We start from the raw sequence: 20,370 nt of genomic DNA, 5'->3' as shown, positions 1-20,370 counted from the left end.
CAGGATTTAATTACGATCACTTTGACTCTATGAAATAAGCTCTACTCTTATCAGATTTATAAATTGGTTGGTTAGGTTCAGACTCAGAGGAATAGAAAGTGTATCTAAGAAAGTATGGATCCAGAAGTAATAAGATTTCTCTTTTTTTTTGGAGGAGAAGGTAGATGACAGAGGGGGAAGAAGAAACAGAATGAGTCAAAGGGCATTTTTTAAAAATGTTTATATATTTTTGAGAGACAGAGCGTGAGTAGGGGAAGGGCAGACAGAGAGGGAGACACAGAATCGGAAGCAGGCTCCAGGCTCTGAGCTGTCAGCACAGAGCCTGACGTGGGGCTCAAACTCGCAGACTGTGAAATTATGACCTGAGCTGAAAACAGACGCTGAACAGACTGAGCTGCCCGAGCGCCCCAAAGCATTGCCAGTTCTGAGTTAATGAGTTGTTCTGGCAAATTACATGCACTGTGGTTATCACAGGAGATGAGTATGTCAAGGCCATACACTGTTTTTCCTAATGTGTTATTATTGGTCAAATTTTTAAAAAATGGTTAATCTTACCATTGTGTGATTTAGCCAATGAACTCAGGTACAATAAGCATGTTAGTAGTGCTCCTCATCCATCAGAAGAAAATGTTAAAGTACCTTTGGGCCTGGAACCCCTGGGCTTCCTGGAAGGCCTGATGGCCCCTTGGCTCCTCGAGGACCTGGAGACCCAGCTGGTCCTGCTCTTCCTGGGCTGCCTCTGGTGCCCTAAATAACATAGGTAAGAAATAAAAATTGGGGCTCTTTCCTAAAACTCCATCCAGAGGCTCAGTAACTGTAGGAGGCGTTGGTGTTCTGAAAGGCTACTGTTGACACACTGCTCAGGTTTGAGAGTTATCCTGGGCTTCTTTCCCAAATAAGTGAAATATTTAAGTCATGTTTTTACCTACCTAAAGTCTCTAATTATAGTTAATATAATGGTCTGAGGTATTTAAAATGAAAATACTGAGGCAGTACAGTCTCTTAGTACCTTCTGACTTAAATAGCCTAGGTGTAAAGTATGTTCATTGTATTCTAACTTTCTGTATTATATTTGGGTGTGCATGACAACTCTAATAACTGATTAATGTTTCCTTAAGAAAAATTTCTATGGATATTAACCAGACTTACTGTGGTGATCATTTTCTCAATATATACACATATTGAATCATTATGTTGTATACCTAGAACTAATATAAGCTCTATGTCACTCATATCGCAATTAAAATTAAAAAAGTTTAAAAACTTTTTTTTTTAGAGTTTCTGAGTGGTTCATTTGTTAGCCCAGCAAGGAAAGTCGCTTACTGACATGACTTAAATCATGTACCCAAAGTAAACTTGTTTAAGATTAAGTTAGCCTTTTGGCAAGAACAATGGCCTGAAATGTTGAAGACATTGGAGTAGCATCAATAAGCAATTAAAAAACAAGGTAAATGCTTTGGAATGGTTTTCCTTGCCTCTTGATGAACTGACAGATGTTAGCATTACAACTCAGTTGTTTATCTGGGGAGTCAATGCTGTGTTAAAGTGACTAAAGAATTAATGTATATGAACAGTTTGTAATTGACTATAGGTGAGGAAATTTTCAAAGAAATTAAAGCACTAAATCAGTACAACCTCAAATGGAATTGGCTAAAATGTGATAAAACTGATAGCAAAGCATTGGAAGAAGATTTACTGGACAAATTTACAAAAATTGTGAAAATGTACAGTACTTAAAGCTAGGGATATTCATTTTATTATTCACCATCAGTTACACTGAGGAAAATACTTGAATCTAGCATGTATTGTTGAACAAGTATTGTCAACAGTGAACTCCATTGACTCTTGCAACCTTCATCCATTCTGTGATTTTTTTGTGTGAAAATAGAACCTGAATATCCTCATTTTCCCTATCACAAAGCAATTTGATGGCTTGGCAGGGATAAAGTTTTACTGAGCTATTTTGAGACCAAGATTGAAATTGTTTTGAATGAGAAGAACCACCCTCAACCTCTATTATTGAATAACGAGTGACTTCAGATATTAGATTTTGCTACAGACCCTATAATGTTTATCAATGAATTCAACCTAAAATTACAAGGCAAGGAAATGCCTATTTGTGAAGCATGTACTGTGGTAAAGTCATTTCTTTTTAAGTAATGTCTATGCCCAACATGGGGCTCAAACTCACAATTCAAAGATCAAGAGTCACATGTTCTCACCAGCCGAGTCAGCCAGCCACCCCGTGTGGTAGTTATTTTGATGACAACTAATGTTCAAATCACAAGTAATGTGAAGCAACTTTTATATATTTCCTATTGGTGTCAAGAATTAAAACAGTAAGTGAGACCGTCATTTCCACATAAATTTGTAGAGGGTAGATTTTCTGAGCTCAGCTACTGCCAGTAGCATTTTTTAGCACTAGAGGCAAGAAATTTGTGTACTTCAAAATCCATTTAACTGTGCAGCTGAGAAGGTTTCACCTAAAGTCCAATTGGATATGAATAATATGCAATGTAATGACATAATAGAAGGCAAATATCAAGAGAAGATTCTAACAGAATTTTATAAATTCCTTCCAAGCAATGAATAGGCACAGCTAAAATCATATGTTTGTGACTTTGGTAGTACCTATCTGTGTGAAAAGAATTTTCAAAGATGAAGTATGTAAAACATGCAAAATCTCATTATAGGTCAGCATTAACAAAAAGAAAATTTTGATGATATGGAACTGTAATAAGCTAAATGTTATCTCCCTCCCACAAATAATTCCATTTTTTCTCATTACTAGAATTGTATTACCAACAAAAAGTTGTGCTAAATTTTATTTTGAATTGTATGAAGAAAAAATTACTGAAAATCTATTTTATCTTTTGTTGCATAAGTTCTTAAATAAAACCCTTAATTTTGCCTCTTGCCTTTCAAAGCCTAAAATAGTTACCAATATTTACAGAAAACATTTGTTGACCTTTGTTCTAGATGACCACTACTTTCTCAGTTGATTCCTGGGATACTAAATTGGGTTGTGCAATCATTCTTTCATGCATTCAGCAAAAAATTGATGATGATATAGAATATCATCTATGTGAAAGGAAGGTACCATAGGAAGCCATATGGGGAATACAAATATAAATATGTTTTTATTTTCAAGGAGCTTAACATTAAGTGAAAAGGATAAAATGTAATTATATAAACAGTTATAATAAATACAGAAATATTTTAAAAATTGCCAGATGAGAAGAGAGATAGAAAGCAAATTCTAGAGAGGTTCTGAATAGGGGAAATTACTTTTGGTGCTGATCAAAACAGGAATTACTGATAAAGTAGAGTAGAACTGGATCATAAGATAAAGATATTGCCCTTAAAGTTACAAATGTAATAGGAAAGATGATTTGCTAAAGAGAGTATTCCTGTAGAAGGTCTGGTTGGGAGAATAGGATTTAAAGATAAAGCCAATTTTGAATATAATACTAAGGTATTTTTCCTTTTTTCTCCAAGTTATTTCCTCCAAATTATATCACCACATATCTTTTTATTTTCTTACTTACAGTGAATAATTCAACATAGTTAAAGAATTACCTTTTCTATGTAGATTTTCTTCATGATCACAAAACTCACTATAGTAATGAATGTAAATGTATTCTATATCACTACGTGCCATGTACTATGCTGGACACATAGAGAGAGATGCCTACAGAGTATAGGTTCATATTCCTAGGTTGACCTTTAAACTTTTTTTGTCCCAATCTACATTAGCCATTTTCTCTCTCATCATTTCTCTACATTAGTGGTTCTTGATATATGTAAGGAACCATTTGAAGACAAAATAGGGGAAGAGAGAGAGAAGGAGAGAAGGGGAGTAAGTGAGAAAAGAGAGGGATAGAGGGGAGGTAGAGACAAAGAGACAGAAAGAGAGATGGAGAGAGAGAGGAAGGTGGGGCAGAGAGAACATGTACACACACACACACACACACACACACAGAGAGAGAGAGAGAGAGAGAGAGAGAGAGAGAGATCCACATTGTGGACTTAAGTTTCAGGTGGTTATATGGTTCTTACATATTGCTTGCACCTTAACCTAAGTGCACTTATCTCTATTTCCTTCCCCTTGTCACATGAATTTGAGGACCCTGGATGCATGAAATCTATCCTATTTCTTTCCCCCTGCCACACAAATCCTGGATTCAGGACTTGGTGTCATTTAAAAATTTTTGTAAATCTTTATTTTTGAGAGAGAGACAGCTGAGCAGGGGAAGAACAAAGACAGGGAGACACAGAATCCGAAGCAGGCCCCAGGCTCTGAGCTGTCAGCACAGAGCCTGATGTGGGGCTCAGACTCACAAACTGTGAGATTATGACCTGAGCCGAAGTCAGACGTTCAACTAACTGAGCCACCCAGGTGCCCCGGGACTTGATGCCATTTTAGAACTCACTAATGCAAATGAAAGCAAATCCAGTCAGTCACCTGAGACCTTGAGATAAAATTTCAAAATGTTTAGTGAAGATGTAGGTGTCATACCAATGGCCAGGTGTCTAATAGAAATAAGACTTTATAGAAAAGGTAAGTCTCAAAAACAAATTTTGATGAATAGTGCCCTCCCCATGAAAAACAAAAAAAGGTGAAAAATGTAAAGAAACCAATGGCCTGCAGAGAAAGCAGATTCTAAAAGGTCATATAAAAGATGGAAGGAAGGGTATGTAAGCAAGGAAAAAAAATCATACAGACTTAGGTTAATATATAGACTTAGGTCCAGTGTTAAACTAGGTGAAATGTAAGGATTTTTTTTTTTAAAGTGGATTGTCTTGCAAAGCTGTGAATAGCCTATCCTTGGATGTATTATAGAACTAATAGATGCCACAGGGAGAGGATATCATATGACAGATTACCCTAGACAATTTGAGGATACCTCAACGTTCCAAAATTCCGAAACATTAGCACTTTACTTGTAATTTTAGGCAATTTTTAAGACCTTTATTTGCTAACAGTAAAAAAAAAAAAAATGTATCTTTTGGGTAACGCATGGACAATGGACATTCAGACACTGCTGAACGCTCCTGAAGTCAATAGGTCCTTTTAGCTGAGAATAAAAAGGACCCTAGAACTAGTCCGTAGGGTTAACTGAAAACTAGAAACTTTACTTGCAGTGCTATCACATATTTAGCACAGCACAATGACTATGTTCCAAGTCATTTACTGTTCATGTTGGTTTCTTAGAGAGAAATTTGAGGATAGTAGCAGAGTGTTCTGTACAAAGTTCCAAACAATGTTTCATACAAGTGGAGAACAAATATTTCTTATTATGAACACAAAGATGGATGAGTAATTTTGCTTTCAAGAGAAACAGATGCTTATGCCTAGGCATTCTTTCCAATGTCTTCCAAATGATTTGTCTAACACCAATAAGCAAAGAGTAAGTCATTCTGAGTGAATTTTAAAATGTAAACAAAACCAGAATTAATTTGTTCACAGATGATGAAACCAATAAACTCTGGAGGAAGTGTCAGTTTTGACTGGACTGAAACCAGTGACTGCTTAATCCTTGATATTCTAAAGAAACAAGTACTTGGGTCAGCAATCAACAACAATAACATCAGCCACAAGAGTTACTTCTTATTGTCATCTATGTATCAGAAACTGTCATGGTAATATGGTTGTATTGTTTTATTTAATCGATGTCAGTTAAGAAAAGAAGAGGGATTCCTTGTCTTTTACTTTGACTTCCCCATGGGGAAAGGAAAGAGTAGTTTACGTATAACTTTGCCTTCAATCTGGAATTGAATGGAAAGATCTGGAAAGGAAAATGGAGTTATCTGCACACATTAGAAGGACAGAGAGAGAGAGGAAGATTTTGTTACAGTGATGACTGGTTTGTATATAATAGTGAAACATCACAGAGAATGCCCCTAGGTCTCTTAATTTAGTTGCCTTAATCTCATTAGGATTGAAACAACTATATTAAGAAATAAGTAAGAAAGAAATAAAATTTGCTAAAGACAGGCAACAATAGAAATACACATTTTAAAGTAGATTAACAAAGGGGTGCCATCTTTAAAACTATGTTGAATGAAAAGATAAATATTTTTAATGTTAATTTTATTGATTTCTCAACAACAGAATAATAAATTTAAAGTGACACTAAACTTCAAATTAGTTGATGTTTTCCTTTAAAGTAGCACCTTGAAAATTACTAAAAAGTTTTTTTCTTTCCCTATTGCCAAGCATTCTTTGTGTTCCTAGCATTATATTTATGTAGTTATTTATTGTGTGAGAAAATAGTAATTAAAATTAATTTGCTTTCTATAGAGCAAAAAATAAGTATGATGCCTTGAATTTTTTTGCATTATTAGGCAACATAAGTACTGCATTTTTTGTTTAAGCCAGCAAATCAACGAGTTAATAAAAGTAATGTTTTGCTTCCTTTACTCCAAGCAACTAAAGACACTTCTGTTTAAGTAAGAATTTCTCATTTTATTTGGTTTACTAAATATATCCCTCCTAGGAAAGAATTGGCTGTTTAAAAAATACTGGATAGGAATTATTAGGTGATTATATGCAAGGCTACATTATATCTAAATAATGTAGCATTCATAACATTTTCCTTCAGTGCCAGTCATAAGTAATGCGGCCAAAGGCTGGAAATAAGATTTATGAATGAGCTGTATACTACAGTTAGGAGATAACTTCAGTTTTGAATCTCTAAACATATTAAAGCTTATGGAACTTGGAGCAGCGTTGAGACAAGTCAGGTTAGCTTGACTTAGGTTATTCTCAAGAGTATACAAAACTAACTCTTGTTCAGCCTTAATGAATGTAGGCATTTCAACATTGTACTACCTCACAGAAATTATTCACACATTTCCATTAGAACAACTGGTGGTTTGTCAGTCTTGTAAAATGGACAGGGCAAATGTCACTCTAATATTGGGCAAAATTAATGTATCTTACGAAATCTCCTTTACTCAGCTCAGAACGTATAATCACAGGACTAACAAGGACTGAAAGAAGTTATTTCATTTATGCCTTGGCTCTTAGACATGTCTAGGCTCACACTACTATGAAGAAATACATGTCCATCTTTTATTTCAAAAATAGCAAATCTATACCCATATTATTTTATTTGATCCTCAGAATCCTGTGAACATGCCGATTCTTTCCTGACTGCAGGTTTTTCCATTTTGATTCCTTCACATAGCGTGTTCTTCCTTCATTCTGTATATACCTGGCTCAGTTTCCTGAAGGGATATATAGTATAAATATACCCCAGTATGACTTCCTCAGTGAGGCCTCCACTGTCTACTCCATCTATAATCTACTTCCCACATGTTCTATTTCAAAACCCTATTTATTTCTTTCATAGAACTTAGCACAATTTAGAATTGCCTGATTTGTTTATATATGGACTACTACTCAATTACTAGGCTGATCCATATTGCATTATGAATTGTTTTTAGGTCTAAAATGGTCAAACGTCAGAAGTTTCTTGCTGTTTCATGTATGTTTCACGAAGGCAATTCTTTGTCCATCTTGTTCACTGCTCTATTCTCTAACTCCTGGCTCATATTAAGCACTAAACAAATATTTTTGAATGAATGAATGTTTGCTTAACCACGAATATCTATTACTATGGAAAGATGATAATAGCTCAATAATAGACATTCACATAGAATGTCTCATTTGATACTCAGAAAAACCATATGAGTCAGGTATTTTTGTATTGCTGGTATAGATGATGCTTAAGACATTAAGTAGGTGACACATCCTAACTTTATTCGGGTCTCCGAAGTCATTGTTTTTATGCGAAGAATATTCATTCTTCAAATATTTACTGAGCTCCTTCTATAGGCCCAACACTGCTAAGTGCTAGGGATGCAAAGATGAATAAAACACGATCCCCATTCTACAAGAGTTTGCAATCTTTTGGGGGCAGAAAGATGTGAAGATATGTAATCAGCAGCTATATGATCCATCCTCTGATGGAAGCAGTGTATACAGTATACATAAGTTCAGAGCAGGGAGGCTTAACTCTGAGTGAAGAATCCAAAGAAGAGTGTCTGAAGGAGGCAACCGTTCAATTAAGTCCTAAAAGAGCAAGAAATTATTCATCCTAAAGTCAGAGAGAAAGATGGAAGAGCTTTCCAAGCAGAAGGCATAAATTGCATGTACAAAGGCATTAAAGTAGGAAAATATGCAGAATTTGGAGGAATGTCTAAGTAATTAAGCATACCTGAAAGGGCACAGTATAGTGGTTAAGGACATAGGTAGGCTCTGAATCTACATTGCCTGATTTTGAATTCTGGCTCTATTATTTGTTGTCCGTGTGACCTCAGGCAAGTTACTTAGTCTCTTGGAGTCTCACCTTCCTTTTCTGTAATCTGGAGATCATAGCTCTACCTACTTGATGGTTTTTTTCTGAGGATTAAAAAAACTTCATCCATATTCAGCACCTTGAATAGTGCCTCGCACGTGCTAAGTGTTTAATAATTGTTAGCCGCCATTATGACTGAAATGCACAGCAAATGTGAGGAGAAAAGTGGACTATAACACTGGAAATGTAAACAGAGGCCAGATCATGAAGGATCAACATTCCAAGAAGACTATGAACTTTATTGGATTGAGAGTCATTGGAGACTCAACTAGGAACATTACATCCTTTAGCAAATCTTTCATTTTGTTGCTAATAAGCAGCCAAACAGACTGTGTTTTGTCTGCTCTGGAAGAGTTCCTAATGAGCAGTTAATGAGCCAAAACAAGCAGCAGAGGGAATAGAGAGAAAGTAGCAATCAGGATAAACCATAATTGGAAATCACCCTCTTAATAATCAAGAGTTGACAGGATCTGCTGATGGTATGTTTCTTTCTCCAAAATACTGTGAAGAAAGAAATGTATCTTCTCAGAAACAGAAGTTTCTTTAGTGTGACTAGCTCACAGGCTAGAGAACACACCAGATGGGTGGCAGGGCTGCTGGTGTTCTTTAACAGAGGCTTCCACGGTGGTCTTCCTACTCTGTGCTTGGATTATGAGTGGGCTGATGAAGTGTGTTTTTCCTTCCTATACTGGGCACAATCCACAAGTGGAAAACTTAAGACTTTCGATGTTCTTTTAGGACAAGCATCTGATTTTATACAACACTTAAGCTTATGTTCACCTGACAAAGTGCAAAGTCAAGATTGAAAGGCCTTGATTTGTCTTAAGTCAAGATGTTAGTTTTGTTTCTTTCCCTCTTTTCCAATAACCAATTTTATAAGTTGCAGCAATAAAAAAATAAAAAGACCGGTAAGCCTTCATTTTGATGACAAATAGATTTATGATCTTTGCAGGGAAAAGTTGTTTTCCTTTTTCATAAATGATTGAGGCACTACTGAAGTCCAACGCAATGAAAACAGCATGGTAGACTCATTTACTACAGATGTGCTAAATTGACGAGTCTCAAAACACTCATTTATACAGAAGGAAATTCACACAGGCAACTGTGAGTCTCCCCAATACTATCCTTTAGTTATAGTCACATGACCTTGGAAAAACACCGAAACTGTGGAGTGAATATGCCAAGAATTCTTTAACTCCTTGGCCACATCAAAAAAAAAGAAAGAACATTGTTTAGGAAAATCAGGCAGTTGCATAATGCTAGAAATCCCAGAATAAATATTTTTCTCAGTGGAAAAATCCAGCAGTCTTTAAAGGTAAGCCAAGAAACACCACGGTGCCATGATTTAAAAAAATAAAATAAAAATTACAAAAAAAGACCAATGGAAAGATATCCTTATCCGTTGTTGAAAATATTCCAGGGAATATGCTAGTATTTAAAGACTGTGTTACTATCTCTTAAGTAGTTTTTCTACTGCCACAGTAAGTTTCAGAAATAATTACTTAGAAATCATTTCACCTAATGACCAGTTTGGCCATTGTTACCTAATGTCATTGAACAGACCAGTTCCTTATAAAAACTATTATTCTGATTTCATATCATATATTCTACAGGGAGCAGAAATACTTACAGAAAAATTTTCTGTATTCTTAAATACCAATGGCATGTGTAAACCTTGGGGCTTTATTTAAAGGGGATTCCTCAAGGGAAAGTTAATTTTGTTTTTATTTTGAAGGCTACAAAACATTTCAATATTTATGACATTCTGATATTCAAAGTATGCATGTGAAATTTTTCTTATTCTTTGAAAATGCTAAAAAGTAGGAGATGATGAATTATGATCTGATACCTAATTGCTTACTAATAGCAATAGCAGATACCATTCAGCTTCATGGATTTGGGAGGTATACAACATTATTGTAATTCATTTCAACTCCTTTCATCATAAGATTCCATGAGGTTTTTATACAAGTCATGTATAAAGGGACATGTGGCTCTGAATCTGTTTTTTATTTATTTTTATTTTTATTTATTTATTTATTTTTTTGGGACAGAGAGAGACAGAGCATGAACAGGGGAGGGGCAGAGAGAGAGGGAGACACAGAATCGGAAACAGGCTCCAGGCTCTGAGCCATCAGCCCAGAGCCTGACGCAGGGCTCGAACTCACGGACCGTGAGATCGTGACCTTGCTGAAGTCGGACGCTTAACCCACTGCGCCACCCAGGCGCCCCTGAATCTGTTTTTTAAAAATGACTGCCTAATTAGAAGTGGAATAGCTTACAAAGTGGAGCTAGAATATGCATGTTTTATTACCTAATTCATACTCAGATTCTCCTTGCTCCTCATTATGTCTTCAGCGTCTCCATATCTACTAGGTCTATCTAGCATTTAAATGTGGTTAAGCTTCTCTCACTTAAAAATAACTTCTACTATAATTTCAGTTTCATCTCTAGTTATTGCCCTCCTTTCTCTTTCAGGGCCAAATTTCTCCATTGAATTGTCTGAATATCTTGATTTCCTCACTGTCCACTCTCCTCAAGCACTGCAATCCTATTTCTGCATCCCCCGCATCAGATCAAATGGTTATATGCTGATGTTACCGATGATCTCCATATACTAAAGTATAGTGGTTATAATTTTATCTTTTTAGATTTTGGTACTTGTCAGTGTCTGTTTTTGCAAATACCAGAAACTAATCCTGGATAATTTAAACAGAAAATTTACTGAAAAGGTACTGAGTAGCTCACAGACAAATCCAGAAAGCCAGGTTCGGAAAATGCATAGAATTGAAGGAAGTTTAGGTAGCCAGAATTTGGACACTGCAGAGTGCATCACCGCAGCTTGCTAGACATGGACTCCAGTCACCCCTGGAACCTGAGTGCTATTGGGGTTACTGCCACTGCCACTAGAGTAGAATTCTCTATTATCCCTGCTTCTGCGTATCACTAACTCCCCAGCCAAAGGGCTAGCTGGACATGACTGATTGGTTAGGCCTAGGTCATAGGCCTGTGTCCTTGTTTCAAGGAGGAAATGGGAAGTGAAAATCTAGAATCTGACTTCTGTAGAAGGTGCCCTCCCCCCACCAAGACTCAAAAAGGGAGTAAACATAAACATTTATAAACATAAGATGGGGTTAAAATGCTGAGTAGACAAAAACCAAAAAAATAAAATTAATAAAACACATGTCCATCACAATCTCTCAGGATTATTAGATCTAGTTGATGACTTTTTCCTTGAAATATTTTTTTTCCTGAGTTTCTATGACATTACATTCTTTTTCTCCTACCTATTACGATCACTCCATTTCAGTCTCCTTTGTAGTCTCCTCTTCCTTCTTTACCTGATTTCTAAATGATAGAAATCCTTACAGCTCAGTACCAGACCTTCTTTCCATCGTTTATTTAATATTTGTATTTTTCTTCATTTGTTCCCCAAATCTATTCACTGTTGCTTCTCTATCTTGCTGTTTGTCCTGGGAATTTGACCTTCATGGACTGTTATCATCTGAGTTCCCTTGTCCTCTTTTCACTTTCAGTTGGGGTTGGCCAATGGGGTACATATCTCTAGGATATTAGAGGAGAAAGGAGTACTATATTTATTTCTTCCATTTCCTCCTGGCTTTGACATTCTGTCAGTGGCTAGGTTACGTTCAAATACAGCTCCCGTAAGGTGCCCCTTTTCTCACAGCTCCAGCCCTCAGCTTGGCTCTCGACTTGACATTATTTCTTTCCTTTAACCTTTCAGGTCTAACGACAGTAACCACATCCTACTGTTGATAGTCTCTGGATTCTCCCAACATCCCTTACTGGCTGTCTTAACCCTTTCTTCATTTCTGTAAATATTTTTTTCAAAATTCAAAAGTAGAGTATTTCATCTACTTTCTAACATGACTCTGATTAAGTACATTTCTATATGCTGATGACTCTCACATTTATATCTGACATTCTCTCTGAGCTCTAGGCCAGAATATCTAATTGCCTAAATGTCATAACGTTACCCATAAAATTTGGGCTTCCTTCACTGTTTGCTTTTTTTCATGACGGGCAGTATAATGCACCAAGTTAGGAACTTGCACAAGTTAGAAATTTGGAAGTTATCCTTGACATCCCTCTCCTTCCCTTATCTCCCTTAACCAAATATCAAGTACTGTAAAAACTACCTCCAAAATACCACTAAATCCACCCACTTCTTTCCATTTCCACTTCACTAGTCGAGTCCAAACCATGAAGATATGCAGCCTGAAATATTGCAATAAATAGTCTTCTTATTAGTTGCCTGTATCTATGCTTGCCCCTTTCAATCCATTTTCCATAATGAAGCCAGAGCGAGTCCTTTAAAAATGGAAAATTGGGATAATGTCCCTCCTAACCTCAACGGGGTACTAGTATCTTCAGATAATGCTCAATATCCTTAACATGTCCTTCAATATTTACATGATGTGGCTCTTGTGTACTTCAATGGCATCAAACTGTATCAGCATACATCTTGTTCACTAAACTTTAGCCATAATTGCTAATGTTCTAGTTTTTCAAACACACTATGTTCTTCCTAGCTTTGTATATGCTGTCATCTCTGCATAGAATGTTTCTTTCAGGCTTTCCTCACTCACAGTAATCATTCCTAATTTATTAACTCCTACTTATTCTTCAGTGTCATCTCTCTCTTTCTCCCTACCCTCTCATATCAAGCCACTTTACTGACATAAATTGCAAAGTACATAATTTGATAAGTCTGCATAAAAGATTTCACACATTTGTGAAACCATCATCACAATCAAGATAATATATCTGCCCCCTCCCCCAAAAACGTTCCTTTGGTAAGCCCTCCTCATACGTCTAGCACTCCCATCTACAGGATACCCCCGATTTGCTTTCTGTCACTACAGATTAGTTTGCAATTTTTAGGATTTTACATAAGTAGAATCATACAGTATGTGCCCTTTTTTGTCTCTTTTTCTTCACTCAGCATATATATTTTGAGATTCACTCATGCTATAGCATGTGTCAGTAGCTCATTCTTTTTATTGCAAACTAATATTTCATTGTACATACATACCACAATTTGTTTAGCCAGACACCTCTTGAAGAACATTTGGGTTATTTCCAGTTCAGGGCTATTACAAAGATAAGTGCTATGAATATTCATGGACAAGTTTTTGTGTAGATACATGTTTTCATTTCTTTTGGCTAAGAGTAGAAAGGCTGGGTCATATGATAAGTATGTTTAACGTTTTAAGACACTGCAAATGTATAGGTAATTGATGTCTTAATGGTATCTGATCAATGAACATGGTATATATGCCACTTATTTAGCTCTACTTTAACTTTTGTCAGAAATGTTTTATAGTTTTCAGCATATAGATTTGCACATTTTTGTGGTCATGTTATCCCATTTTGGCACTATTGTCACTACTGTTTTTTAAATGTTACTTTCTGATTGTTAATTGTTAGTATATAGAAATACAATTGAAATTTGTATACTGATCTAACAACCTGCAACTCTGGTAAATTTACTTATTTTTTTCTTGTAGAGTCTTAAAGATTTTCTACATAGATGATCATGTTGTCTATGAATAAAGAGAGTTTTATTTCTTCCATTTTACTTGTTTTTATTACCCTCACTAGAACCTTACTTAATTGATTAGAACCTCCAGTACAGTGTTGAATTTGTCATATATATGTGAGATATCTGTAGGAATATGAGGCCTCAATGGTTAGTCTCACAAATACCTAGACTGGAAATACTTTTTGGAGGAAGTACTGAAATAATAATAGAAACAAATTCAGGAGATTCTATAAGGGATATTGAAAGTAATAGTGATCAAATAGCTTGATTATTACTCAAAAAAGAAGCAATGGAAATAAAAAGAGAAAGTAAATGCATAAAAACTAAAAGTAAAATCAAGGCAATATCACAAAGTGATGGAGGCAAAGAGTAGTTTATAGAGACAAAAGGAAATGAGAGGACATAAAAGTGCTTGTTTTGTTAGAAATACAGATAGTGATACATTTAACAAATCAATACAGTTAATACATACCAATATATACATATTTGGTTCTTAAGTTCAGTGCAACTGGTACAAAACATCAATCAAAAAAGAAAGGGCAACTTTTATTTTATTTTTGAAAAATGTTTATTTATTTTTGAGAGAGAGACAGAGTACAAGTCGGGGGTGGGTAGAGAGAGGGAGACACAATCCCAAGCAGACTCCAGGCTCTGAGCTGTCAGCACAGAGCCCGACGTGGGGCTCGAACCCATGGACCAGGAGATCATGACTTGAGCGGAAGTCAGATGCTTAACCGACTGAGCCACCCAGGCACCCCAAGAAAGGGCAATTTTTAAACCGGCAAAAGAAAATTTAGTGTATCCAATAGAAATCAGGGAAGAAAAAAAAGAAGACAGAAAAGAAATAAGACAGTATAAGACAAGGAAAAGACAGAATTAAGATGGCAAATATTCTTAATGGAGAAATTTTAGATGCGTTCTCTAAGATCTGTGCAGTGGAAGAATGTCCCCTATTGCTACTACTGTTTAACATAGTATTGAAGGTCCCTACCAACTTATGTGGAAGGAAAAAGAAGTGAGTGTAAGGAAAGAGATCAATCTGCCATTATTTGAAGGTGATATTATCTGTCTTAAAAATCCAATAGAAACAAAAGCAAATTATTAGAAATTTAAAAAAATCCAGTTGTATAGAATATAACCTGAATTAGTGACATTCTTTAAATAAGTAATAACTAACTAGAAAATAAAATAAAAAATAATACACAAAGTCTTTATTAAGAAGCAATACTCCATATTGATAAGAGCAAAGAATATGGAGTTAGTCTGTCTTTTAGCTATGAGACACTTGAAAGTGATAATCTCAGTGCCTCAGAATGTATGTAGGTATGTATGTATTTTTTTTTAACTGAGGTATAATTGACCTCAGTTTCTAGATGCATAAAATGAGGATCGTAATTGTATATATCTTATAAGATTGTAAAGATTAAGTGAGTTGATGTAGTCAAACACTTTATCATGGTACCTGGCACATAGTTAGCATTATATGAACTTTTGCTGTTATTATTATGGAAATATTTCATTATAGGACAATAGAAAATTATAAGAATAAATATTTCATCTATTTGATTAACTAAATGGTAAGTTATGAATTTTCTCCCAATAAAGCTATAAATTCAAGACAAACCCAATGACAATTCAAGTTTTTGTTTTGTTTTTAGAGAAACCCAGCAAATCTAATCTCAAATGTATGGGGTAGAAGTGCAAAGAAGGGGAACTTGCCCCATTAAATATGAGGACACATTGCAAAGCCATAGAATAAGAAGAGTGTGACAATACAAACAGACCAGAACAATTTTTTTCTGTAGAAGGCAAGAGAGTAAATATTTTAGATTTTGTGAGGCCATTGGTCTTTGTTGCAACTACTGAACTCTGCTTTGTAGTACAAAAGCTGCCTTCAATGTTCCAAAGGTGGCTTAAGATATTTGATGAACTCAAAACACAGTTGGGTTGTGTAGTCCCTAAAATTGTGCTTCTTTATGGTTCTTATTTATAAGCTTTTATATGTGCAAAAATGGCATATATTATGTATGAGTTATTAGATATAAAATATGCAAGAGAAGGTACTCATTGACATTCCCTGGAGATCATAAACATAATTCCAAAACAACTATTAAAGCAGTGATTGGCTAATCTGAGACAGTATCAAAACTAAGAAAGCTAAAATATATATGGTCTAGCAAAAAGACACTTATAAATAAGAAATAAAAAGTAAAGAGATATTCATTCTACTCACAGGAAGTCCCTGTTTTCCTGGTAGCCCAACTTTTCCAGAGTTTCCTGAAATGCCATCAGCTCCATGGTATCCTTGCATGCCTTTTGGCCCAGGTAGGCCTGGAAGACCCTTGGTAATTAAATTACATGGATTATAGACAGATGCTGTACAAATGTTTAAATGACAATTACCTTTGGGAGGGGGATGTTTACATTTTTAATACCCTACCCCAGGATAAATTTTCCTGTTTCCTGAATTCCTTTTTGGATTCCACAGATCAGGTAACTCTTTAAAAGTTCCCTAAACAGAAATGCCACCAAGCTAACTAAAATGTGCTGTGTAAGCTTTTCAGCTTTAGTGTAATTCTCTGATACTTTTCATTGTACTGGCCCATGCTTTACCCAGCTATGGTGAAAAGTCAGCTATATGCATCTGTCAGCATAGGAAACAGCTATCATTTACTATCTGCAAAACCTCATGCCATATTATTTTCTCAAGAAACAAATTACAAAACAATAATTTATCAAAAAACTACAAATTACAAAACAATAATTTATCAAAAAACAATAACTTTTTGTTAGCATTTTGAAATAGATGATTATATGACTGAATAAAGGTCTGAACATTTTTTTTCTACTCTTGGGTAAGTGGATATTACCTATATGAATCTCTGGTCTGAATGTGCTTATATTTTGTGTTCATTTTCTCTTCTTTTTTGAGCCAACACAGGCCACCCAAAGTAGACATCTCACCCTTGGCTGGGGAAGACCAGCAGGAAGTAAGTCTCTGCTAATAAGCCAGTCAACACATATTTGCCTGCCTAGAGGAAGCTGATGGCTAAGGTAAAATCAATCTTTATTCTGTGATGAAATGATTTAAAACATTCTTTTCTAAGACTTTCTGTTCTACTTGCCAGGGAACTGAGAGGCTGAGTCCTTCCATTACAATCCAGCTTAGGCTTTTTATTCATGCTTGAAGATCTCTGACCTTTCTCACCAATCATTTAGTTATATTTCCAGTTCCCTGTTTTCAGTGGTTCATGATCAGAGAGTAGCATGAGTCCACAGAGAGAGCTCCATAACACCGGAAAATAGCATCCTTCAATTGCTGAGACTTGTATTTGTACAGCAAGCTTGGTTTTGAACTCATGGTCATATTTTGTTCCCTCTGTGTTCCAGCGTGGGCTTAAATTATTTTTTGAAGACAAGCTGATTTATCCAACACTTGTCATAATTGGCCCCAAACCTTCTGCTTGCTGAAGTTGCCAATTCTATTTAGAAAAACAAGAAAGATGAAAAGCGTCTATTACTTACAGGAATCCCAGGTTTCCCAGCAGGGCCAGGAGTGCCTTTTTTCCCTTTAGGACCCTAAAAATGTGAAGCACAGCTGTAATTAATTGTAATAAACTTAATTAAACTGAAGGCATAGAAAAGAACCCTGAGACCTGGATGCCACAGCACGTAATGCCACTAACTAGCTGTATATCATTGAGATTGTCATTTAACTTCCCTGGGAGTCATTTTCTTTATCTGAAAATGAGAGTTTGACCAGATAATCTATGAATTTCCATCTAGCTCCAAATTCTATGATGTAAAAATTTAAATACTGGCTCTAAAAGGGAACTAAATATTATTTAATAAATGTCCACCTTTTCAGACAGAGCTTTTGTCTTCCTATTGAAAGTGGCAAAGTGATTTATTAATTCAATAAACATTTACCAAGTTTTACGTATCAGGTACTCTGTGCTCTGTTGGGAGTGCAAAGTCAAAGTTACTGATCTCAAGGCACTCACATTGTAGTAAGGGACATGAACCAATAGCCTAAAATGTGCTTATCTGGAAGCATAGACAAGAACATACTTGTGAATCAAAGAAAAGATATTTATTTCCCACGGAACTCTTTGTTTTTCCATGTGGGAGATGTTTTAAATCATAATTGATTCAGCAGTAACTGGTCTGCCAGGATAGTTAGGAATTTTGCCCTTGCAAATCATGCCATTATTGTGATGATATCCTAAAATTATTTTAAAAAGAAAAATGTGGAAAAGAGTGACCTAGTTCACAAATAAGAAAAAGAAGCATATTGTCATTACCAGACACATTTCTCAGAAGTCATCAGAAGTTGTCACAAACAGGATAATTCCACCAAAACGGGATGTTAAGTTATTCAAATTTCAGATAAATTGTGCCAAAGATTCAATTTGAGAACAACAAAGTAAATAATTTCATAACATATTACATCTTCTGAAAATGAACTTAATATTTTAAGAAGAAATAGTATATGTAGTAATAGAAAAAAAGGGCATTTTGTATAAGAGATAAAAATCTTTGTTAGAATTTGATAATGGGAAGCTATATGGAACAAGAGTTCTACCTCCAACTTGGAGAACTACTTTACTTGACTTAAAAGGTCACTAATATAAAGTCTTTCTAAGGGTGAGGAAACCAGAAAATGAAACAGTAGATGATCTGAGTTAAGTTGAAGGGGAAGAAATTTCTGGAACATATGCTCTCTAAAATAAAATATACCTTTTAGGACACAATAAAGAAATAAAATAAAACTACAAGATTTTAAATACTGAAAAAATTGTGATTTCAGGTATCTCTAATAGCACTAATTAAATAGTATATGAACTATGATAATATTCAAATATGTTAGCCAGAGTATTTTTTCCTTCACAGTATTTTTTTTTATGCAAAGTGATAGACCTGCTCTAGATTTTAGATTTTCAAAATAGACTTTTCCTTAGCTTATGGATTTCCACATAGTCTTCTGAAACTCATGGTGAGGTAATAATTTTAGAAGGATATAATATTTTGAGAAGAATACATTTTTAAAAAGAAAGCCTAATTTTTATTTTTTATTAAATTTTATAACTTTTCCCCCAATGTTTATTTATCTTTGAGAGAGAGAGAGCATGAGAAGGGAAGGGGCAGAGAGAGAGGGAGACAGAGAATCTGAAACAGGCTCTGTGCTGTCAGCGCAAAGCCTGACATGAGGCTGGAGCCCACAAACCGTGAGATCAGGGCCCCAGCTAAAGTTGGATGCTCAACCGAAAAAAAATGATTTTTAAATATGAAAACTCTATATTTGAGTATCAAAAACCAAGGTGACAAAGGAGTCCAGTCATACAATTTATGCCATAAAGAACAGATTTAGAATTATAATAGTATAAGAGAAAAATTTTTCTACTTAAGGGAATATAAATATCTTCAAGTTGGTGAAAGGTAAAAACAAAAGCATAAGAGAAGCAAGATTGTTTGACACTGACAGGAATCTCTGAGAAGGGCCCTTTATACCTCACTCTACCCTCAAGTCCTGGTGTGGGGGAAGCAATAATACCCTCAGATAAGTATGGGAATTTGGGCACAGAGACAATGGCTAGGGAGACTAAAGTCCTCATTTAGAAGTCCACATGAACTGCACTGAGTGTCAGCAGTAGAGTAGAAATTTCTACATTGGGATGTCTAGGCTGGTGGGCTTGAGAAAGTCTGAGTCCCACGAGCACCCAGCATGGTAAGGGGATTAGCAGAATACATTTCCACGTGGCCAAGAACAGAAGCAGATGGCTCTTAAAGGCCTATATAAAAGAGACTTTGTACCTTTTCTGTACACAGAAAATAGCTATACATGCCAGCATGGATTAAAGAACTTCTGCAAGGAGGGCCAAGGTAGATGTCAACATGGTGGGATGATGGCTACTAAGGACCTAAATGGATGATGTGCATTTCAGTGTATACTGGTGTAAATAAACGACTGAAGACCAAACTCACCTTCCATTCCTCTTCCCCACCACTGCCACCCAGAATGTAACTGCAGACTTGACAAGAGAATGAATAGGAAAACTCTAAATCAAACGCAGGATATTTGTATGGATGGAATTAAAGACAGTTAATTGACTAGAATGTTCTACCAATTAGGTTTCTACCACCAGGCAGGATGGGCACTCAGGATGGATGTTAAGTTCCATCATAAAGAACATAAACAAAATTATATTTTTAGTATACCTGAGTTTGTGACTTAAGGTTCAGACATACTATGCATGTGAGTAATGGCTTTACTCCAAATGCTTATATAACAAAATAAAAACAAAGAGATTCACATATCATCACAGACTGATTACATTTTGGGATGACCATTATGTTGGGGATTATTTCAGAAAAGCTAAATGTTGTGCACTGAAATCTACATGTATGGGTCTGTTATCATGAAAACTAGGATGTTAA

General features: G+C 35.5%; 1 protein-coding gene across 1 annotated transcript in view; it reads right to left on the bottom strand.

Moving 5' to 3' along the window:
- The window catches only part of COL24A1 (collagen type XXIV alpha 1 chain), a 413,841-nt gene that overhangs the window by 47,185 nt on the left and 346,286 nt on the right, over positions 1-20,370 (bottom strand). The window contains exons 46-48 of the mRNA XM_047085469.1: positions 17,458-17,511; positions 16,166-16,273; positions 640-747 (exon numbers count right to left, since the gene is read on the bottom strand). Of these exons, the coding sequence (XP_046941425.1) occupies positions 640-747; positions 16,166-16,273; positions 17,458-17,511 (270 nt within the window). The remainder of the gene's footprint in view (positions 1-639; positions 748-16,165; positions 16,274-17,457; positions 17,512-20,370) is intronic.

Source organism: Lynx rufus, unplaced genomic scaffold (genome assembly GCF_022079265.1).
Source record: "Lynx rufus isolate CCGP_SWC_20201006 ecotype Redwood Valley unplaced genomic scaffold, mLynRuf1.p SCAF_2, whole genome shotgun sequence".
Lineage (NCBI taxonomy): Eukaryota > Metazoa > Chordata > Mammalia > Carnivora > Felidae > Lynx > Lynx rufus.
The sequence above is the reverse complement of the archived record's forward strand: the minus strand, read 5'-3'. Positions and strand labels throughout refer to the sequence as shown.